The 23,962-nt window shown below is 33.8% G+C and overlaps 2 protein-coding genes and 1 long non-coding RNA gene across 9 annotated transcripts; 2 read left to right on the forward strand and 1 right to left on the reverse strand.

Annotated features, from left to right (window-relative positions):
- The first annotated feature begins 1,459 nt into the window (after nucleotides 1-1,459).
- Nucleotides 1,460-6,457, forward strand: LOC145795412 (uncharacterized). The gene is made up of 4 exons (XR_014336341.1): nucleotides 1,460-1,747; nucleotides 1,901-1,993; nucleotides 4,218-4,295; nucleotides 5,876-6,457. It is a non-coding gene; the product is annotated as an uncharacterized LOC145795412 (long non-coding RNA).
- Nucleotides 2,871-3,608, reverse strand: LOC114276729 (thioredoxin H2). Its single transcript, XM_082879678.1, has 3 exons — nucleotides 3,495-3,608; nucleotides 3,252-3,374; nucleotides 2,871-3,166 (listed from the first exon to the last, which is right to left on the reverse strand). Exons 1-3 carry the CDS (start codon nucleotides 3,591-3,593, stop codon nucleotides 3,020-3,022), a joined length of 369 nt encoding a protein of 122 aa, XP_082735804.1. The 5' UTR covers nucleotides 3,594-3,608; the 3' UTR covers nucleotides 2,871-3,019.
- Nucleotides 6,458-15,664: 9,207 nt separating the features above from the next.
- LOC114307553 (ribosome biogenesis protein BRX1 homolog 1) lies at nucleotides 15,665-23,462 on the forward strand. 7 transcript variants are annotated; one of them, XM_082879682.1, is made up of 10 exons: nucleotides 15,665-16,010; nucleotides 16,549-16,678; nucleotides 16,844-16,973; nucleotides 17,430-17,746; nucleotides 18,081-18,159; nucleotides 18,347-18,471; nucleotides 20,558-20,762; nucleotides 21,242-21,295; nucleotides 22,809-23,006; nucleotides 23,084-23,462. In XM_082879682.1, exons 4-7 carry the CDS (start codon nucleotides 17,570-17,572, stop codon nucleotides 20,561-20,563), a joined length of 387 nt encoding a protein of 128 aa, XP_082735808.1. In that variant the 5' UTR covers nucleotides 15,665-16,010; nucleotides 16,549-16,678; nucleotides 16,844-16,973; nucleotides 17,430-17,569; the 3' UTR covers nucleotides 20,564-20,762; nucleotides 21,242-21,295; nucleotides 22,809-23,006; nucleotides 23,084-23,462. The 7 variants fall into 7 exon arrangements, with proteins under 7 accessions (XP_082735808.1, XP_082735805.1, XP_082735806.1 ...); XM_082879679.1 differs by having other exon boundaries at nucleotides 16,844-16,969; nucleotides 17,605-17,746; XM_082879680.1 differs by having other exon boundaries at nucleotides 16,844-16,969; nucleotides 17,605-17,746; nucleotides 20,715-20,762.
- The last annotated feature ends 500 nt before the right edge of the window (nucleotides 23,463-23,962 follow it).

Below are 23,962 nucleotides of genomic sequence, written 5' to 3' on the forward strand. Positions count from 1 at the left end.
TCATTTCTTTTCTCTCTCTCTCTTATCTTTCTATCTCTCTCGCCCATTTCTCTTATCTCTCTATCTCTCTCTTTTTCTGTGTCTCTCTCTTGCTCATCTCTTTTCGCTCTATTTCTTTCTCTTTTTGTCTATTTTTCGCTCATCTCTTGTTTTTCTCTCTTTTTCTATCTTTCCCTCTATCTCTATCTCTCTCTCTCTCTTTCTCTCTCTATCTCTTTTTCTGTCTATCTCTCTCTCCCTGTCTCTCTCTCACTCATCACTCTTTCTCTCTCTTACTCATTACTCTTCTCTGTCTGTCTGTCTGTCTGTCTGTCTTTCTCTCTGTGTATCTCCCATTCATCTATCTCTTCTCTCATCTCTTTTCTCATTTATTTTCTCTCTATCTCTTTTGCTCATCTCTCTTCTCTTTATCTCTCTCGCTCATCTCTCTTTTCTCTATCTCTCTCTGTCTCTTTCGCCCATCTCTCTTTTCTCTATGTCTATTTTTTGTCTCTCACTCTCTATCTCTCTCTCTCTCTCCTACTGTGTTTGCGTTGCTCACTTTCTCATTCTCGTCTTCTCTATTTACTGAGCTCCCTCTCGATTTATCGATCCACTACAAGAAAATGCACTTTTAGCGACCATTTTGTCTCTCTCTCGCTCATCACTTTGTCTCTCTCCTCTCTCTCTTCTATCTGTCTCTCACTCATTTCTCTCTCTCACCACCCATCTCTTCTACCACCTTTACCACTATTGCAAACACCATTCCACTACCACCACTACTTCCACTGTCGCCACTTCACCATTACTACTACCATCGCCACCACTCCACTACTACCACTACTACTACCATTCCCTCTTCTTCACCCCTGCCACTCCATTTACACTACCACTACCATAACTTCACCACTAATCTCTTTCACTATCACCATCACCACCACCACCACCACTATTGCCGCTCAATTTCCTCTACCATAAAAAATTAGATCGTGATTTTTAGTAACCCAAAAAAATAGGCCACAGAAAAATATTTTTCATTAACTACAGAAAATTAATTTTTATTTTAGTGAAAAATATTTTTCATTAAAATATTACCCCTACTTCTACCAAATAAAAAATAATAATATTTTTTTCATTAAAATAAAATGAAACAAATAAATTTTCAATCTTAGTAACTAAAAAAAAATAAAAAAAATTCATTAACTACAAAAATATATATATTTTAACAAAAAATAAAATTTTTTGACGACGATAACCTCGTCACAAAAAAAAAAAAATTAACGATATTATTTTATTATTTAAATTTCATTTGTGACTAAAAAAAAATATTTTCTTATTTTTTATTACCGCCCATTTTTTTCCTCAAACCCCAAACCAAAAATCCCTACACCGCCCCCCTAAATCCCTAATCTCACCGCCCCTTTTTCCCCCCCCCCCCCCCAAATCTCCAATCTCAAACCCCAAACCCAAAAATCCCTACCCCCGCCCCCCCAAATCCCTAATCTCAAACCCAAAAATCACTACCCCCCCTCCCCCCCCCAAAATCCCCAATGTCAAACCCACAAACCCACAAATCCCCAATCTCAATCTCTACCCCACGGCGAGCGGCGGAGGAGTAGCGTCGGAGCAGCGGAGGAGGAGCAGTGTCGTCGGAGGAGCAGCATCGAAGCAGCAGCAGCGTCGGCCTCCTCTTCCTCAAGCCTCATTGTCTGAATTCAGCAGCGCCCGATAGTTTCTTCCTTTGATTTATCTGTTCGACCTGATTACAGTATGCTTTAGATAATATTTTGGTTGATTGATTTCATGTTTTAGAGAGGATCTATTCAATGAAGTTTGATTCTAATTTTTTTTCTTTATTGAATATTTATTGGAGTGATCAGCAGAGCAAATAATGTTTGCGTCTGTCTTCTTTTCGGCACAGGTGGTGAAAGGCCTTGGAGAAACTCTGGTCGGAGCTTATCCAGGTCGTGCTTTGAGTTTTATGTGCAAGAAGAATGATCTGAACTCTTCTCAGGTATGTAACCCTGCTTCTTTTGAGCTCTCCTTAGTGAAGATTATGTTTGTATGAACATGAATGGTGATGGATGTCAGACTGGGTAATTATATTTATAGTTTCAGACTCAATATATCAAAGAATTCTAATATTTTGGTTGATTGATTTCATGTTTTAGTAATTTATATGTTGGTTGATTCTAATTCTAATATTTTTTTTCTTGCCTGATCCTTAATTTTTTTTCCAAATTTTATTAAACTGCATTACTTTTGAAAATGGAAGAAAAAAAATTTAAACTATGGTTGAGCAGTCTCTCAAGTCTAAATAGTTTGGTCCGAAAAAAAATCAATTCTAGATCAGGGTTTTTATTCATAAATTAATAATTGACTAATAAAATAGTTTGATTTTGAAGTACAAATTAGAAAGTAAGCCAAAATAGTAACTCTATGGCCTATCCTGATTAAATTATTTTATATAAAGATATATATATATATATATATATTTTAAATTATAGAAACATTTGAACAAAATTATTTACAATTAAAAAATTAAAATAGTGGCCTATAATTTGAACCATAAGAGGGCCAATTACATTTTTCTAATCATCTTTCTTGGTAAAATCGTTAAAAGTTGTCATAAGCATTGCATTTTGATATTTAAGTTGTTTAGTAGAATATTTTCATTTTAAGTTACGTCTTGCAAAATGAAGCTTTTTAAGATTAATATTTAGCCTTAATATGTCAATTTAATTTTTAAGGATTTTCTTTTTAATCATTACTCTCGCTTTTCTAATTTATACATATGTGTTTATGTGTATGTATGATTTATTCAGAAAATTAAAATCCTACTATTATCCAGTGACTTGGATGTTCCTCTTGTTCTCTTCACTTGGCTTTTGTGTAGTAAGGGACATTGATTTAATGTAGAGGATTGCAATGTCATTTATAGTGCATTCTATTACATGTAATTTAAACACCGTGTAGCTGGCGAGTATCATCATGATTCTTGTAGAATGTAGATGAAGGTGAAGATGATTGATACAATTTTTTAAGAACAATAATGGTAAGCCCTGTTTTTCTCAATCTTATTCTGAAGCTCTTCCTTTCTGACTCCTGTAACCTTGTCAACTACTCTCCCTTTCTTTATTAATATGAATGTCGGCATTGCCTGCACCCCATATTCTTGAGACACATCCTGCAATTCATTCATTCATACCTATTAGCAGCACTTCATTTTTCAGAGAGAGAGAGAGAGAGAGAGGCAATTTAAAGAGAAATACCATTAACTCATCCACATCTATCTTGATGAACTCAACTTCTGTGTATTTAGCAGCAAACTCATCAATGGCTGGTTCCATGAAGCGACAAGGCACACACCATGAGGCAGTGAAGTAAATAACCATCTTCATTTCAAAACAAAACCCCCAAAAAATAAAGAGATTAGCAGACCCAAAAACAAGATTTGATTGTAAATTTCAGATGAAAAAAAAAAAAAAAGAGAAGTTGAATGGGTGGTTAATTACCAGTTTGGAAGTTGCTTTGGAGGCTTCAAAATGGGCTTTCCATTTTGATGGGGAATGGAATGCAAGAACTTGAGAAGTTCTCATTGATGAAGTCTGCATCGACACCAATGACGATATCGACGACAATCTTCTAACATGCTGCATTGTAGAAGGAAATTGAAACTTTGAACGAAGCTCTCTCTTGTTGTTGTCACTGAATTTGATCTTTTGACAGAAGGTTTTTGGCTTGGAGTTTGATAGTTGGTGGGAAAGCTCTTTATATAGAATTGATGATAGTGGAGAGTAGAGAAGTTTTAAATGTGAACTGTTTTTAAAATATGAAGTGGAGCACAGGATTCTTGTCATTGACATTGGTCCTTTTATTTTTTAACGGTTGAAGTTTAATTTGGAGTGTCTCTCCAAATTTATATTAAAACAAAATGATATAAACAAAAGTGACAAGGTGCTCTTCTATAAAGGTTTACACACCTAAATGTTAAGTTACGTGTGTTTTTGTATTAAAAAATTATAGAAGTGTTTTTAAGAGAGTTGTTATTGATTTTGCTATTGAAGTGCCTTCCAATTGACAACACGACTATACAGGTACTAATCTTCATTTTTATCATTTAGTATCATTTTTCAATCTCAGAAATCACAAGTTTTATCGAATATCTATTGTTCTCAAACCTTGTATGATCATTAAAGGTATTTATTTTTTAGACTGACCAAATATCAACCTTGCAGCTGGAACTCCCTACGAGAATGGTGTTTTCAGCATAAAATTGATATTGTCTCATGACTTCCCGCATTCCCCTCCCAAAGGTTTGTTGAGGCTTATGAGTTAAGAGAATTTATTTCACCAAAGGTTGTGACATTTGTCTTTCCTTTGGCCTGTAAGTAGTTTAAATTGATTGAGGTGTGAACTTAAAGAAAAATTATATATTATATGTTGCAGGACTGCCATTTTTGACATGATTTTTACTCATGTAGTGTGATCATATACCATTCATAACCTGTCTTTTGTTTCTTTCAATCTAATCTTTCTATATTTCGTTCTTTTTTCCCTTTCTCATTCTTATCTCTATTTTTTTGATGGTCAGTAACCTTTCTATATTTCATACTTCACTACTCACAACTTGATGATTCTTTGTTTGCCTGCGTCTTTAGATCCGGTGTATATATAGTTGTGTGATGATTAGTTTACCGTGCGGATCTATATATAGTTTTTGCATCCCCCAGCCCTTCTGTGACTGGTGGCAGAATGGTATCGTTATCACCGTCTTCCAGTGTATATGGCAGTGGAATTTCATATATTTTCTGAATATTGCTTGCTTGGCTTCAAGAATTTTGTTAATGTTTTGGCCATAGTTGGTGGAGTGAAGATTTGAAAAGGATTTAAAAGGGTAAATTACACTGACCTCTCATCATGAAGGTAGGTTATTTAAAAGGGTAAATTACACTGACCTCCCCTGAGGTTTATGACAATTATAGAAGCCTCCCTTGACGTTTCTAAAAAAACACTAACCTCCCTTCAGGTTCAATTTTGAATTTCACTTTTCCCATCTGTTAGTTGTCTGTTAATAGCACTAATAGATGTTGATCAGATCATCACAAATTTTCATGTCATTCCCAATTTTGCCCTTATTTATGTATGTAGACATAAATAACCTTAACTTTATAGTAAATGACAAAAATACAAAAAATGTGGATGAGAACTGCCTTTAAAGAAAGCAGCGGTCATTATGTGGTTGCTTTTCTTCGGTCCTTAATTTTGTTCTATATTCAACACTTGTTTTAGGACTAAATCCCCTTCGGTCCTAAAACAGGCACACAAGGTAGCGATGTTGTATCGGTAGCTTTTCCTAGAACACATTGAGCTGAACACTTGAATTATTTGACCGACCAAGGTGTCATCTGCCATGTTTGGTCCTTAATCAGCTATTGTGTTTCCTATATTGGCCTTACTTCCTATAGTTGTGAAGTTTTCCTCATCATTGGAAATGCGTAGTTAAGATGGAGTTTTGGTTAACTTGTCATGAAGAAGATATAAATGGAACAGTGCTAAACATTATTCTTGGTTAGCAGCCATGTCAGCAAGAGTTGAATTGTGAAATTTCCAATGTTTGGTTGGGGGCTAATACCCTCTGGTTCTCTGTCTGGCGAAGGTCATGTGTCACCGAATTGTTAAATTGTTTCTTGCAATAGATTGGTGTTTCCCTTGAAGAAAATGGTTACTTCTGATGAAGTTTGGATTTTGAAAGAAATATTATATTGTTTCAGCACATTAGAAGATTATGTCACGTTCACGATAGTAAATATGGTGTATACGATTGTATCATATGTGCCTTGTATGGATTTCTACTCATGAATTTACGGGTTGTGTTGTGTTTCTCGCTTTACAGACTGTACACTGGAATTCATGCTCTTAAGCAAAAACCAAAGTTTAAATCAGGAGCTATTTCAGAGTCGACCACCGCCTTGAATGTCGACCAGTCAAATACCTCAGTTCTCAGCGTTGATGAGAAGAAAGCAAGTACTGGAGCTGCATTACCATTGCCATCACCATTGGCTTCAACTACAACATTCACCAAAGGGGGAAATGGGCAGGATCAGCCAGCCTCGGCCTTGAATTCAACAACCGAGACTGGAGTTAGCAGTGACTCAGTGGCGGCACCACCACCAAGAGGATCAGCAATATCCTCTACATGTTTATATTTTTCCCTTTCGAAAGATTTATTGTTTGTTTTGAATGCTTGGATTTGGGCTGCCCTATAATCTCCAAAAGCGTAAGTTCTCATTGTAGGCCTTTTTAAATAAATGGAAAATAATGGTGAATTTTAGATTTTATTTTATTATTTTATTTTTTTTTAAGATTTGGGTGAATTTTATAATTTAAATATGCTTTTATGAACATGTACAGTTTAATTATTCTTTGTAAAATATTGAATTTGATGGTTTGATCAATTTTTATTTTTATTTTCTGTTATGATGTTTTTGTGAATGGAATGTAAATAATCAGCTCTTAGAGAGAGAGATGGTACCACCGTCGGAAAAAATAGAAAATTTTAATATTTTTATTAATTTTGTTATAGGTTTTACTTTTTGCGACGATATTATGCTGTCACAAAAAATAGAAATTTTATTATTTAAAATAAAAATTTTATTATTTTTTAATATTTTTTGTGACGGCATTACACTGTCGCAAAAAATAGAAAATTTCATATTTTTTATACTTTCTGCGACGGCACTACATCGTCGCAAAACATAGTGTTTTTTTAAAAAAAAAAAGATTATTAGCAACGGTATTTTTTGTCGTCTCAAATAACATTTTTAGCGACGGTAAAATAGGACCGTCGCAAAAAAGTCAAGAAATTTCAAATTATTAGCGACTGTACGTTGCCGTCGCAAAAAGGTAAAAAATGCCGTCGCAAAACATTAGCGACGGCACTTATCGTCGCAAAAACTCTTTTGCAACCCCTGCAGTTGCGACCCCCTCTTGCCGTCGCAAAAAGTCATTTTGCCGTCGCAAAAAGTAATAGCGACGGCATTAGGAGTATTAGCGACGGTATTTTACCGTCGCAAAAAGTCAATTTTTTTGTAGTGCAACTATCCTCTTCATATCCACAACCCCCTTCCACCACTTACAAAATCCTACTTGTCACCCTCTACCGCCTTTGAAACCATAGTAGATTTTGGAGAGATAAATATACGAGAAAATAAAGATAACGAAATACGGAAGAGTTGAGAAAAAGTAAGGGAAAAAGAGTGAAAGAAAATAAGATAGTGAGTGTAAAGAAAATGTGAAAGGTCAATGATGATGGTATATTTGAGATATTGGGGGTGTAAATAGGTAAAATAAAAATTTAAATTTATTTTAAATGAGTGCAATGATATAAAATAGTAATTTCAGTATTGCTTCTATTAAAATGAGATAAATTGAAAATATAAAATTACACCATTACAAATAGGAAGACAGATGATAGATGAGTGGGAATATTAATATCTTTTTGCATTAATATGGAAAGGTAATATAGTAATTTAAATTTCATGTGAAAAGACAGACACTAATATGGGTCAATGTAATTTTCCAAGAATTAAGTGAATTTATATTGAAAACAAACCTCAAGGAGCTATAAGTGTAATTTACTTAAATATAAATAACTAAGGGTAAAAGAGTGAAAAGACAGCATATGTTAACAGTGTTTAGCTAATAGGGGACGTATTTGTCATTTCAAAAATCTCAGGGAAGATTCTTTTAATTTCATTAAACTTCAGGAAAATTCCGTGTAATATATAGGAAAAATTACATTCAAGTTGGATATGGAGAAAATAATATCATTTTTATGGTGATGCAAGTCTTTTGTGGTATGGCACAAAATCCTTCTTATGTCTGCTCCAACCATTTTTCTGTGCTAGACTAGCACTGAAAATGAACCTATAATATAATTATTTTAAGACTAACCCACTTATTTATAATTTCGACTATACTAATATGTACCCATATATAAGGTATCGTTTGGTAACACTTACGTTTTTAATTTTCTGTTTATATTTATCAAAATTTAAAAAACTCAAATAAAAACTTGTTTAGTAAAATTTTTGATTTATAAATCAGTGATCTCAGTTTATAAATTTGGCCAAAAAATGAAAACACAAAAAATGTGTTTCCGTTTTGAGTTTTCTTTTTTTTTACCACCCAACACTAGCCACCACTCGCCACCATTTTCCACCACCGTCTTCCGCCACCACCACCCATCCCCCACCACCACCTGCACCACCACTCACCACTCACCACCCACCTGCCACCACTAGCCACCACCAGCCACCAGCCACCATCACCCATCAGCCACCACCACCCACCAGCCACCTGCCACCCACTCGCCACCACCACCCACCCCTTGCCACCACCACCACCACCATCACCCACCTGCCATCCACCCGCCATCACCCACCACCCGCCACTACCATCCACCGCCCGCCACCACCATCCGCTGCCTACTTGCCACCACCACTCACCACCCACCTGCCACCACCATCCACCACCTACCACCACCATCCACCACCTACCACCACCACCCACCTGCCTGCCACCACCACCACCACCCACCCGCCACCCACCTGCCACCACCACATACCACCCACCATCACCACCACCATCCACTCGCTACCACCTACCACCCACTATCACCACCACCATCCACTCGCTACAACTCACCATCGTCACCCACTCACCCACCACTTACTCGCCACCACCCACCACTACCCATCATCTGCCACCCATCTGCCACCACCACCACCACCACCCACTTGCTACCACCCACCACCCGCTACCGTCACTCACCCACCACCCGCCACTATCACCACCTGCCACCATCCACCACCACCCGCCATCCGCCACCCAACTGCCACCACCTGCCACCACCACCACCCACTCGCTACCACCCACCACCCACCACCCGCCATCGTCACCCACCCCTCCACCACTATCACCCGCCACCACCACCCACTTGCGCCACCCACCACCATCCACCATCCGCCACCCACCTAACACAACCACCCATACCCGCCAACACCACCACCACCACCCACTCGCTACCACCCACCACCCGTCACCGTCATCGTCACCCATCCACCTACCACCACCACCCACCACCACCAGCTACCCACCACCTACCGTCACCACTTTCCACCACCGTCTTCCGCCGCCACTTGCCACCACTTACCATTTCTCACTCATTTTTATATTTTTAAAATTTTTTAAAAATTTTATCAATTACCAAACGCGTTTGTAGTTTATATTTTTCTAAAAATAAACAAAAAATAAACAAAAACCAGTTTATAAAATTTTTGTAAATATAAACTGAAAACGTAAACGTTACCAAACGCACTCAGTGTTTGGGGTTTGCTTTTTTGATATCTTTTTCTGTTGGCTTATTTTTGTTTTCAGTGATTTTTTTATAAAAATTTTTAAAAAGTTTTAGACATTTAAATTTTACTTGACGAATGAAAAAATCAAGAAATTTCAACCAAAAAAAAAAAAAGTTTAGAAAAGACAAAAATAAGCAATATATATATATATATATATTTGTGTGTGTGTGTGTGTGTGTGTGTGTGTGTTTGTTTGCCTATTTTGGCTTTTAAAATTTTTTTGGAATTTTTTAATTTTTACCTTTTAGATTCATGTATACAAGAAAGATTGAAAAAATAAAAAATTTTAATATAATTATAAATAAAATCACGAAAGATAAATTTTTTTAAAAAAAAAAAAGACTTTTCCCAAACCACTATAAGAGTGTGTACTACTTGTGTTTTGGCTCTTATTTTCTCATTCTTGGTTCAGTTTGCCTTTAAATTCTGTCTTGCCAGCTCAGGCTTTGACCTTTCTTTTTGGGGTGATTTCCTTTACTAGTACTCTATTAGACTGCTAAATGTTTGAACCAATGAAAATATTAATTTACCCTTAGCAAGAATTGAACTACTTTTAATCACAGGTGGTGGCTTAGTGAGTGATAATTGGAGTTTGGAGGTTTGCTCCGTTTCAGGACTCAGGTTCGAACCTTCTAGTCATCAAATGTATATTTTGGGGCCACAGACCGCATAAGCAGGGGCGGAGCCAGGAAGCAAAATCAGGAGAGGCACTTATTAATAACAACTTAATTTTTTTTTTTCCATAACCAATAATAAGAAGACAATAATAATTTTTGAATTAATATTAAGTACAAAAAATTAAATAAATTGTTACAAAAGTGTTTCACATAAAATTTTACAATTAATTTCGAATAGAATCGAAAAGAAAGTATTCGTGTAACTAGTGTATTATGGACAATGTAAAAAAGTCATATATTTAAGTCGGAAAATAAATTATATAATGATAAGATAAATCAAATTTTTACAAAATTTGAGTAAAAAATTTATATAATAGTGATATTATGTCATTATTGACATGTGATATCATGAATCAATAGTAAAGCAACATAAAAAGGGTAAATTTCACATGTAAATATAACTAACACTTTAGCAATTTTTACATATATATAATGAGATTAATTATATTTGCATATCAATAATGATGGATATTACCTTTATATTAAGATTTTTTCACAAAATTTTCATTCATAAAAATATAATTTTTTGTAATCACTTCATTTTCAATAAAACAATCTCTATTGTTTCATAAATTTAAAAATACCCTTGACATTTTATTCTAAATATTATTTTTGTTTAAAATTTTATTTATATACATATGTCAAAAAAAAAGGAAGAAAAATCCAAGGGGCACGTGACCCCCCTAGTCCCTATGTGACTCCGCCACTGTGTACGTCCTGTTTCAGAAGGCTTGTTCAGGCATATAGGAATTTAGTCTGATGCGCGTAAGCTGATCTAGGGTACACTACATAACAAAAAAAAAAAAATGAAAAAAAAAAAACTGCATATGCAAAGTATGGGTTTTTTTGGCAAAATACTCCTGCTACTGAGGTGAGGTTTATTGGCTACAGTATGATTTTAACTTTCTTTCTCATTACAGCTTAATTCATGCTTTGCTTAATTGATTGTGCTTTGCTTTTCTTTTGCTTTTGAGCGAGGAATCCACGTTAAAAGAAGGATACATCACACTTTACCCCTTTTAAGTTCGACTAATTTTTTGCTTTGGTCCTTCAAATTTATTTTTTCTGATTTTGGTTCTTAATGTTAATAATCTTTCTCAATTTACTCTTAAATATGACTTTTGTCTAAATCTGGACTGAAAATTTATTTTTTCTCAATTTTCTCAATTTTTCTCAATTTACTCTTCATCTCATCAAAGATTATGATATATATATATATATATACCTAGGCCAAAAAGCATATCTCCAACCAATATGTAATTTCTCAGGTGGCAACCCAATTGAGTGACAATATCTGACATCTTTATTGGGCACCAATAATGTCAGGATGACTGTATTTTTTTTGTCACATTTTGTTTACAACATCATATATCAACACTGTCAATATTAAACACAAATTGGTAAAGAAAAGGTAATACCAAAATATTATCATCATCATAGCATTATTGAGCACTACAACTAAGTTTTCACTTGCTTAGGTGTCATTTAGTATTGTCTTACCCATGTTAAATTTGACATATAGAGGAATGAATGATGTTTATTTATTTATTTATTTATTTATTATTATTATTATTATTATTATTATGTAGAACCCAAATTAAGTAACCTTTATCCAGGAAAAAAAAATTGAAATAAAAATAAAATAAAATAACAAATTTGAGACATTGGTTGAAGTCTTTATTTTTAAAGATGTTAAATTGTCACCTAAATTTGTTAAACTTTGTAAAAAAAGAAAAGTAAATTACACTGACATCCATTAAAATTTGGAGAAAATACAACAAATCCTACAATTTTAATATAATTACATTGGTTATCCCCTTAATACACCTTGTTATATGCTTTGGATGAGTTATCTGAAATTAAAACCTTAGTTCGACCATAATTGAAAAATACTACATTCTATAGTGGAATCAAACAACTTTAACATCAAAAAAAAGTTTTGTCAATTTCTTTGTAGCATCATAATATAGTTTTTTTTTTTTTTTTTTTTCATGTCGCAATTTTTTATTTTCTATTTTGGAGCAGCGTATCTCTCAGTTTTTATTTTATTTTATTTTATATGTTTTTTCTATGATTTTGTATGTTCATTGACACTGATATTTAGATAGACAATAATGGTGATCTCACAATTTTTTTTTTCTTCTTTCAATCCCTCTTATTTGAAAAGTTGTTATTTTCAAAGAATTTTGCATTTGTCTTTAAGAGCAGATGACATGAATAATGGGAGTTGTATCATGTAGCACTATGAGGTTTTCCTCTTTGCTCAAGCAAAAGTTTGTTTGCTCGAGTAGTCTTTTGAATCGTCCAATACTTTGGTCCGTAGTTTAGGATTCTGTGGGCTTTTGATATTCACTTGAGCGGTAGTTTGTTCGCTCAAGCGGTATGTTCCTTGTACAATTTGAGATTTTGGGAGCATGAGTTCTCCGCTGGAGTGGAGGTTTTGCCGCTTGAGTGGTAATGTGTCTCCAACACTCGAGCGCTTGTTTCATCACTTGAGAGGTCTGTTTGAGGTTAGCCACTTTAAAAGCTATTTTTGACCATCATTTTTTTTTTCCTTTAGATTTTTCTCTCTTCTCTCTTCATCTTTCTGCCATTTTTTAGTTTCCAAGCTCTTTAACCCTTGATTTTACCTATTTCTAAACATCTTTGACCTCTAATTTCATATGTCAAAACGTAGAGCTCGACGAGAGTTTCCTTTCAATCTAAGCAAATCGTGTCTTCGTTGTTGTGGATTTGTCGGTTTCTCTCCTCTTCGCTTTGAGAGGTAGAGATTTTTTTTGCTCATTTTCAATACCTTGTTATAGATAGACATGTGGTAGTTTTTATCGCATTAAAAACATGTTTTGCTATGGGATTTTGGAAAGGCATGAAGGGGGTTTAGGGTTTTGAATTTTTAGAGTTAAATAATTATGTTTTGGATTGATTTGATAAATTGTGAGGTAGTTAATTACGTTTATGTTATAGTAGCGAAAAGTCTTAATTTATAATTAAGGGCTTAATAAAATAAATGAATTAAAGTTGGGTAATTGTTGTGCTATTTGTTTACATTAATGAATTAGAGTTTTGGTTACTAAAAAGAAGTTAATCAGGTCTTGTGATTATTTGGTTAATGTTATGTTGTGTTGGGTTGTAATTGTGTATCCACCAATTGGGATTTTGACAATTAAAAAGGGACTTTGGCTAACGGTTGTGAGTGTTGAAGATTTAGAAGAACGGGTTTAGTTTTGAAAACAAAATGATGTGTGTAACCCTTTTGTGAAATAAAATAGAAAATGGAAAGTGAAAAGTGAGTAGGGAAAATGATTGTTTTGAAATGATTTTATTGAAAACGCTAATGATTTGAATTATGGAATCGGTTGTGGATTTGAGTTAAGTGAGTTGTGTATTTAATTGATAGAGATTTTGTCGTTGGTCATCGGTGGAGAATGATATTGTTACTGTTGAATAAAATACATGTATGTGTTATGTTCGTAGATTTTCAATGTAATTTAGAGTGTTGCGTTATGAGATTGGGGGTTCGTTTTCCACTAGGTGAGATCGGTAAAGCGTGGTGCCTTGACAAAGCTTCATTTCCCTTTTGGTTTGCGCCTGGTAAAGTGTGAATTGGGGTCTGTTTCCTTTTGGATGGGGGATAAAGCGTGTCGTCTTGACAAAGATTCCTCTCCCTTCCGGTTTGCACCCAATAAAGTGTGATTTGCAGGTCGTTTCTGTCCGAGTGAGGCCAATAAAGCGTGTTGTGTTATGTGAGTTGTACCATTAGCCCTCCGTGCCTTGGGCTGGTATAAATAGAAGTATGTGTTGTTTTCCATTATTCACATTTGGAGATATATGTATATGTGTATTGTTGTGGGTGTTCTATTGCCATTGTGTTTAAGACCATAAATCAGGTTGAGTGTGTACATGTGGTGAGCTGGGACACAAGACGAAAGTGTAGTTGGTGTATGTGAGCATATTTTCAAAATTAAGTGTCATTATGCAATTGTTTTGAACAAAAATGAAAGCCTAGAAAAGAAAAGAAATAGTTTTATACCTTGTTGTGTTAAAGATGATGATTTGGGAGATATGTATTTATGTAAGTATATTTTGATTATAAAATTGTCACGTTACTTATATGATATGATGTGAAGCATTTATAATAATAACTATCGATATATTGTTATTGTTTAGAATTATTTGAGATCTCTACTAAACGTTATGTTGTTTATCCTACGTTTCTAAACATTTTTCAGGTACAAGTTGAGAAGTGATTTAAGGTCAGACACTATAACAAAACTGAGCTTTTACGGCTCCACATTAACGACATACAGTAAATGCAAGCCGTGGTTTTTCAATTTTATGACTTGCTTTTTTTTGCATGTCGTAAACAATTTCTCAATCACGACGTGTCTATTATGTAGGTCGCGAATGCTAATAATGATAATTTTTTTATGACTTGCAATATTAGTCGTAAATAATAAAACCTTCTACGACGTGCATTTAGCATACCGTTAACACATCAACTATATACGACACGTGTACACCAGTCGTTAAAAATATGGGCAAATTACAAACACCCCCTCGAGGTTTGTTGAAAATACAGATTCCTCCCTGAGGTTTGAGAAATTACAAATTTCCCCCTGATGGTCAAATTTACATAACAAATTAGGGGGGAATCTGTATGAAAATAAAACCTCAGGGAGCAATTTGTTATGAAAATATAAACCTCAAGGGGCAAGATGTAATTTCTCAAACCTCAGGGAGAAATTTGTATTTTCACCAAACCTCGAAGGGGGTGTTTGTAATTTGTCCTAAAAATATTGAATATTTCACGGCGCACAAAAAGCCAGTCGTTAAAAATTTCATTTTTCACGACGCACAAAAAGTCAGCCGTTTAAAATATTGGAATTTTCACGGCATGCAATTGCTGCCGTGACAAATATGACAAAAAAAAATAGTGGGAAAATGAAAAATTCAGGCGCCAAACACCCAAAAAAAAAAAATTAAAAAAAAAACAAATCAGTGTGTTTGGTTTGAGTTTTTTGAATTAAATTTTTTGAAAACTGAGTTTTTAGGTTTTCGTGTTTTTTTATTTTTAGTGAATATTTTTAAAATTTTAAACATTTTTTTACGTTTTTAGATGCACCTTACTTAGATGTATTTAAAAAGTAAAAAATTTGTGAAAAAATATTTTTAAAAATTAATAAATGCATAAAAATATAAAAAATGTACTGAATTCTCGTATTTTTTTGTATTTTTGATATTTAATAAATTTTTAAAAGGTTTTTTTTTAAATTTTTTTTTTACTTTTTAAATATATTTATATTAGGTATGTTTAAAAATTAAAAAAATTGTTTAAAATATTAAAAAAATTTAATAAAAATAAAAAAATACAAAAAAATAAGAAAATAAAATTTTCAAAAATATTTTTGAAAAACAACAATGATTCGTCCCACTAAAAATATCACCACTAATAGCACTAATGCATTAAAAAAGTAAAAAAAATAAAAAAAAAATACAATTCCAAGATCAAAACATTACATCATTAATAATGGGACCCACTACCACCTAATTAGTGAGAGCATTAGTGCTCCCAAGCATTTTTCTTTTGAAAAATGATAACCAGCCTTCTATGTTTTTGTCTCCCTGGCACTCCATCTGTTTCTCTTTTTCTCTACCATTCACACAAGCACAAACCCTACGCCACTATTCAAAACCACCACCACCAAAAATGTCTCACGGCGTGGTGGGGCCGCCCTGTTTCCCCACCGTGAGGTCGGTGGCGAACTGACCAAGGCAGAGAGCAAACACGATGAATGTGGCTAACACGAAACGTAACAGGAGCAGCGTTGGAGCAGTAGTGGGGTTCGGTGGAGAGATGAAGGAAGTTCGGTAGCAGTGCGTGGAGCCGCCTGCACTCCACCATTGCTGATCCTCTCGATTCCTCTTGCATCAGGTAAACTCACTCTCTCTCTCTCTCTCTCTCTCTCTCGCTCGCTCGTTCCCCCAATTTCAAACCCTAACTATAATTGCAACTTATCAGATCTTTGCCCCTTCGTTGTTCAACCTATCAAGAGTTTCTTCACATTGAATTTGCTAAACCTGTAGTTTTTACCACTTGTAATTAATTTGATTGACGTGGATTGAAGAAAACCCTATTTGCTTATACAATTGAAATATGAAAACTCAAACTTAATTTTTCGATTTGTGTGAATTTGCTTACAATTGAGATTGGATTTGTACGCAGCCGAGAATTGAAACTAAACTTTGTCTGTTTACTTCATACTATGTAAGTTTGTCAAGTCAATCTAAACTGTTATTTTTTCTTTCTTTGTTTCTTTTCTCATTCGTATTTTTTCATTTTTTTTTTAGTCTCCCTCTTAATCTCCCTCTTTGTTTCGTTATTTTTTAGCTGCTATATTTTATTTTATTCCATATATTTTAGCTGCTATATTTTATTTTAATCTAGCTCTTTGTTTCTTTGCTCTTTGCAGGTGCTTAACTTTGACAGATTGTCCTGGACCACAGGTTCATCAAAGCCTAAATACGTATTATGGATTGTTTAAATGGTTGAGCTTCTGTGCCTAGAAATTCTTTGCAGGAAGTTGGTGAACCAATGCACATGTATAACATCTTCACATAATTTTAAAATATATACAATACTTTTAAATTATTCTACATGCTTGGTTGTTTGGTTGTGGTCCCTTCACCTAAGAATGCTTGCTGACATGATCTTCTTCTTTATTGCTATTATTATATACTCGAAAATTAACAAATGAATAAAATTAGGAAACAGAGGTGGAAAATGGAGGCCATTGAGAAATGTGATGTGTTGGTGTACACGAAGATCTTCTTAAAGTTTCCATATAAGTTCTGGCCTTGTGGACACGAGCAGAGAGGTTACTACACGTTCTGGCAGGTTCGTATAATTTATTCAGAATTACTTTACTTGCATCCTAAAAGTCATCGTGTTTATTTTATTTTATTTTATTTCGTACTGGGTGTGTTTTGTTATTTCATGGATCGTGAATCATTCTACTGAATTATCTGTGTGTGGACGGCATTTCCCTTCACCCATCTATCAACTTTATTCTAATCCTTCTATCACTTGTTCTACATGACAAATAGCATTTTTAAGACTTGTTGTTTGGGATGATCTAAATAAGTGTACTTTTTGACTTTTTATGAAATATGGGTTGGGTTTGAAGTGATGTGTTAGAGAGGTGATGTGACTTAAATAAGATGATGTGACTTAAATAGGATAATGACCTTTTGACTTTTTGTCTTTTTTCAATCATGCCAAACTTGGCCTTATTGTCTTCTATTGCAGTTTATTTTGAGTATCTAACGGCTTTTGCTTTGTTTATTTGGGTAGGCCTTCAGATTCACTCTTCAATGATCATAGGCAGCCTGTACCTCAGATGCCACGACCACCTCTTTTTTTTTTTTTTTCCAGAAAACCATCATTCTGTTGACAATTTTGGTCCTTTTGTCGAAACTCAGAGGTATTAGTCCATGACAATGACATTTATAAATTCTATGGTATTTAGGTATCGACATTTGATGTTGAATGTGGTGTCACTTTTGCCCCACTGTAAGAAGGATAACAAGTTTGAATCTAAAGCAAGTAAAGGTGCAACACTGAATGAGCTTGTTGAACTCAAAGGCTGTTCCTCTTGCCTGTTTTTTGAGGTAATTGTTTTAATTGTTTCTCTTTTGGTAGTAATAAGTAGTGTAGTGCTTAGCTCTGTTTATTTATTTTTATCACTGATGGATTATCAAATGAATCAGCAGAATATGTTTCGAGTCAGTGTCATTCATGGAACTTGAGTTTGTTTCACTTTCTTTTGTAATGTTTTGGTGTGTTAATTAGGTGTGGGTTCTGATATTGTATAGAGTAACTAGTGCTACAGGATTTTTGAAGGATGCTTGGGGATTGAAACATGTTGGAGCTATAGAGCAGAGTAATATATTTTGTACTGTGTCTTTTTCATGGGGTTGATTACATTTTCTTCTACAATTTCAGCACAGAAAACATAAAGACCTTTATCTATGGATGGCAAAGTGTCCCAATGTTCCATCAGTGAAGTTCTTAGTAAATGCTGGTAATTCTTTGCTCCAATCTCAAATGATATTGTTATACGAGATTTATAATGCATTTAGGCGTGTGCTCTTGCCTGTTTTGCTGGTTTTCTAAAATGTATATGTTTATGGACAACTTTTTCTCCTTTCATTCTCTTAAATACACTGAGAACCGTTACCTGGTTATTGATATTTGATTTGTTTATCAAGTGCACACCATGGAAAAATTGAAGCTTACTGGAAATCATTTGAAAGGCTCACGCCCTCTTTTGAATTTCTCGACTAATTTTGATAGAGACCCCCACTGGAAACTTTTGAAAGAGATAATCATGCAGGTATGCTGATCTTCCTTCCACCCTATAAAGTGATCTTCCCTTTTTTACTCTTATTTTCGTTCTCTCTCTTTCTCTTGGGTTTGTTTTCAGAAGGTGTATATTCTCCTTTTTTTGCAAAGTAGTGGAATATTTTTTTCTTTTCTCAGGGCTAAATTTCATTATGTGTTATTCTCTTTATAGTGGTCAAATTTGTAAAAGTAGTACTAACTAACTACATTTTGTTTTTCACAAATCATCCATCGCCTACAGTTCTTATACTCGCACTTAGGACAGTGGGAAACATTATTACTAGTGATGATGCCCAAACTCAAGTATTAATGATCTCTACATCTATACTGTTAGTTCTTACCATAATATCAGTTTGATGCAATAAAAACCCTTTTCTGTTGTAGTGGTAGTTTATCAAAAACAGGAATCTCTATCCAACAACAATGAAAGCATATTAGCTCACTTCAATTGTTAGAAATATTTTATACACAAAATTACAAATAATTGGTCTGCTTTAAAGCAGCAAAACTAACACCCAATCAGCGCCCATTAACAGTGGTTTGGAAGTTAATAGATGTTTGGGTAAGGTTAGATAGGGTACATACCTAACACTTGGCATAAATATACAAATTGGTTGTCCTCAGTCTTGAACCGATAAACTCAAGTTTAGTAGGCCAAGGTTCACTAACAAAAAATTTTGAAGTTTAAGCCAGTATAGCACCATTAACCCATATAAATAACATATACCTATGTACACATATACACACAGAGACAAAAAAAAAAATAAATTAAATTCATAAACATACTGGCAAAATCAGACTAAAAACAGAATCTCTTTAAGGTACATAGCAAGGAAAAGGAAAAGGCTTCATCATAAAGTATCATCCAACTCCAATAAAACAAAAAAAAAGTGTCTTTAATTATGGGTCATCATTAATTACCAAAGAATTTGATGTACAGTCTATGACGTTTAAAAATATATGCAACAAATATAGACTTAAGAACATAAACCAGAAATGTAAAAGAAAATGAACCATTTAAAAATAACAAACACATGTTATATCTACTTCAAGGAGATTTTAATAGCAAACAAAAAAAATTTACCAAATTTCTTTACAAAAACTGGTACGGCACACAATAAATAAATAAAAAGCCTTGGTATTGAAATGGGACCCTTGAAATTAAATTATAGGAATAACTCATCTGCCACGTCAATTAGTAAACTAAGTTTGTAAAAAAGGTTTTGTTTTTATAGCATTACTATAAATAAATAAAAAACTATAAACCCTGATAGTAGGATTGCTTTTGTACGTTAGCCCATTTGTATGTGTTGTTTGAAAATACAAAAGCAAACACTAAAAGCTGTCATTTTCTTTGATCGACAAATATAAAATCATTACTTTTCTTTGATACTAATCTAGTAGAAAAAGCAAGAATTTTTTTTTGCAAACCCAAAGCTTCCTGTCTGATACCCAAAATATTCAATCTGATAGCTGTGAAGCAAAGTCCCACATCACCGAAGTAAGGAAATGTGAAATATATAAGCATGAGGGCACCCTCACCTCAATAGCTAGCTTTTGGGGTTGATTGGCTTGCTGCCTTAATACATATAATGCTTAAATCTTTTACCATTTTTGTGAAAAAGGACTTCGTTGTTTTTTAAAGAAAATTAGAACAAAACAATAGGCTGAGAGTTGTAACACCAAATTTTACAGCAACCTATTTGGTAAAAAATCTATGTTTTCTAGATAAATAAATGTAAAGGATCAATGGTGAAACCAGTCAAGCAGATTACCCTCCATGTGGACTTGAATAGAGCATGTGGTGCGCAAAATGAATGCGATTTGTGTATCTAGTGGGGTCCGTCATTTTAAGTTGATGTTTGAAGAGACAACCATGGTGGTGGTATTTGGTGATTGGTATGTGGCATTGCCACGTGGTGTACATGGGCAAATTTTTTCACTGGAACACCACCCTTAATTAAAGGAAAGAGGCTTACACATCCCCTTTGAGAAGATTAGTGTTGCTACTTTTTTGTTACCATGCTTACATAATTTTTTTTTTTTTTAAAAGTAACATAGATGTTTATTTACTCCAGTGGTGAGAGAAAAAGCTGAAACCCTTTAAAAAGAAAATCTGATAGCAAAAGCAAGGAAAAAAGGATGGAAGTGTACCTCTTGGTATTGCCTTCCTCCTTTCTACAGTCGTTCTGCATAGTTTTCTGCAATAGTGACTACTCAATTTCATGCTAACAGTAACAAATTAAGGAGCACCATCTCAAAGTCCAAATTGAAGACAACGAGGTAAATAATTCTTGAACCTAAAAATATACTTCTTCTCTTTTCAGTAAAACAGAACAACAAAACTCAACTCAATTACACTAAACAATGTTACTACTTGCTCTTCTTCAGCTACAAGAAATATCAACTCCCATTGTTTTACTACATACATTAAAAATTAAATACAAGAATAATTTGTTCCAACAACATTAACAAACTATATGCACTACAATCAATTTCATCCAACAAACTATTCTAAGCACATTAATTATTTGAGTGAAAAAATGTTATAAAGTTCTCACCTTTGTAACATTTTCATCAATCAATGGAACTAGCCTATCCATTAATTTGTTCAAAAGCATCAACAAACTGTTCTATTTTGATAGAATTAATAAATAATAAATTAATGGATAGGCTAGTTATGATTATGTTTATTTTCTGTAACATTCATAATGCTTGCCGATCAAAAACATTCATATTGCTTCTATCACTGCTTCAATCAGGCTGAATTCACCCCAGAGGAACTTGATTCTCGGAAACGGTCACTAAATCTACAAGTATGTGTTGTTATTTCCTCATCCGTTTCTCTTATTATTTATGTTCTCTCCATATCTCAAATCCTGTTGTACCTGTCATAAGAGATTAAAGATTTTAACCACCCTCAGCAGAAATATACACTACCTATATATTACCAATACCAAAACACACAATCCTCAGCAGGTTTTGAGGATGGATTGGGGCAATCTCCAAGAGTTAAAAAAACTGCATATTCTACATTGATTATAGAAGAGAATGTGATTCACTCAACCGACATTATTTATAGGATATAGTTTCAACAGTTTTTTGCATCACCCATCAATAGGGAATTTCGGGTCCTCAATTCAATATTGCTCATATTAATTTGCATTTTTTTCCTCTAATTAAATTCTTAGATTTTGATCATCTCTTTTTGGTTGCTTGGAATACTAGTTAGGTAATTAGATTTGCTGCAGAACCATGTTTTGCACATTTTTTTTTTTTTTTGCAACAATGCGAAACCCATTTAGGCTATTATTCATGGTATAAAACGGATGACTTGCAAATAAGCATGCATTGTGGTTGTAACCAAAAGTTAATGGTGGCAAGGAGAGAATCTGCTGAGTGGATTTTAAGGGTTAGGAGTTAAAAGGATGTAACCAAAAGTAAAAGCTAAGGGGGTCTAGGAGTTAAAAGGATGTAAGCAAAAGTAAAAGCCAAGTGTGGTACAGTTAACTCTTTGTACAACAGAAATGATGATCATGAGGGCTGGACCTTAAATTTTAGAACTCTGTTTCAATGGGAGGTGGAGGAAATAATGAGATTAAATGATGCTCTACTCACTGCATCTGCTATTAGAGACAATAGGTTTGACAATTTAAGGTGGTCTACTAGTTGCTCAAATAGATTCTGTCTCCTTAGTCTATCATTGGTTTGAATTGTCCTTGGGCCCTATTTGTATAATTACTGCCTCTATTTGAAAAAATGTTACCCCTTCCAAAGGTCAATTCTTTGGGCGGTTGGCATGGAGAATGAGGATCAAATCATCCAGCTATCTTCAAAGGATTGGAGTTCTCAATAATAATGCTAATCAGCATGCTTGGTTATCATTTTTCAAAAACACTTTTTAGAAAATTTTACTTTCTTATTTTCCGTATTTTTTTTATTTTTACTGAAATTTTTTAAATATTTTAAGTAATTTTTTTTCTTTTTAGAGACATCCAACATAAATACACCTAAAAAGTAAAAAAATTGTAAAAAAAAATCTTTTAAAAATTCACTAAATACCAAAAATACAAAAAAAATACAAGAATTCAATACATTTTTTGTATTTCTATGTATTTATTAATTTTTTAAAATATTTTTTCACAAATTTTTTATTTTTTAGATACATCTAACTAAGGTGTATCTAAAAAAGTAAAAAAAAATGTTTAAAGTTTAAAAAAATATTCACTAAAAACAAAAAAATACAAAAACCAAAAAACTCAATTTTTAAAAAATTTAATCCAAAAAATTCAAACCAAACACACTGATTGTTCTTTCTGTTTTCTGCAGGACTGAGGTGGAATTTGATGATCATGCATTAGTGCACTGCCTGTTTGTTTGGTTACTTTGGTCACATGTTATTAGATGGTGGGGTTTAGTTTGGGCATTACCAGGCTTTGTTAATGACTTACTCCAATGGTGGGCCGGTGTAAATCTGTCGAAACTAGAGAGGAAAATCTGGAATTCCATTCTATTTGCTGTTTTATGGTCAGTTTGGAAGCTTAATTAGGAATTGATTTATTTCTTTGTGTTGTCATTGATTTATTTCTTTGTGTTGTGATTAGGCGGAGGAATCAAAGTTTGTGTTTGAAGCTAGGATAATCTAGAGAATGGAGCTTCTGGTGCTATCTACTCTTCAATGGAAGATGAATTCTCTGACCCCACTTTCATTTGTTGATCACATTGTGAGGAGATTTGGATTTAAGCCAGATTTGCATTTGGAGTTTTTGTGGAGGTGTATGGTTGCACAATCACTAGATTTATTCGATAAATCTTGAAAGTTGTTGATATGTTTAGAAAGTTAGATATTCATAGTTTTGGATGGTTTAAACTTTTTGTACAATTTAGTACTTAAGGATATAATTTTCGAATGTGCAGAATGTATAGATAATTCTTGAATGTTTATAATTTATGGATATAGTTTCTTTTTAATGTTTCAAACAATATTTTGGTGGTTGATTAATGTTTTGTGATGTTTGTTTGTAATATTTGTTAGATTGTACAAAATTGGTCAAATAGAACTTGTTGAATTTAAGAAAAAAAAAAAAAATTGTATGTTCTACGACAGACATGATAAGTCATATTACATATTTTACGGCGCGCAATCAGTGTCTTTATTTGTCTTACCAAACGGCGTGCAAAAGTAGCCGTAGAAAAAGTAACGACGTACAAAATTTGTCGTTAAATAGTTTTTAACGGCGTACTATAGTATGCCGTAGAAAAAGTAACAATGGCGTACAAAATTTGTCGTTAAATAGTTTTTAACAGCGTACGGAGCATGTCGTTGAAAGTGAATGACTTTCCTTTACTGGTCATAATATGACGTGCATCTGCACGTCGTAGAAGGGTTTTTACGGCGTGCATTGCGCTTCAAGAGACCTTTATATTTTTGGTGGTGGTATATGTCATTGTTGTAAAAGGGTTAAACTCTTTTTTTTATGTAA

Source organism: Camellia sinensis, chromosome 7, assembly GCF_055761805.1.
Source record: "Camellia sinensis isolate YWXY chromosome 7, ASM5576180v1, whole genome shotgun sequence".
Lineage (NCBI taxonomy): Eukaryota > Viridiplantae > Streptophyta > Magnoliopsida > Ericales > Theaceae > Camellia > Camellia sinensis.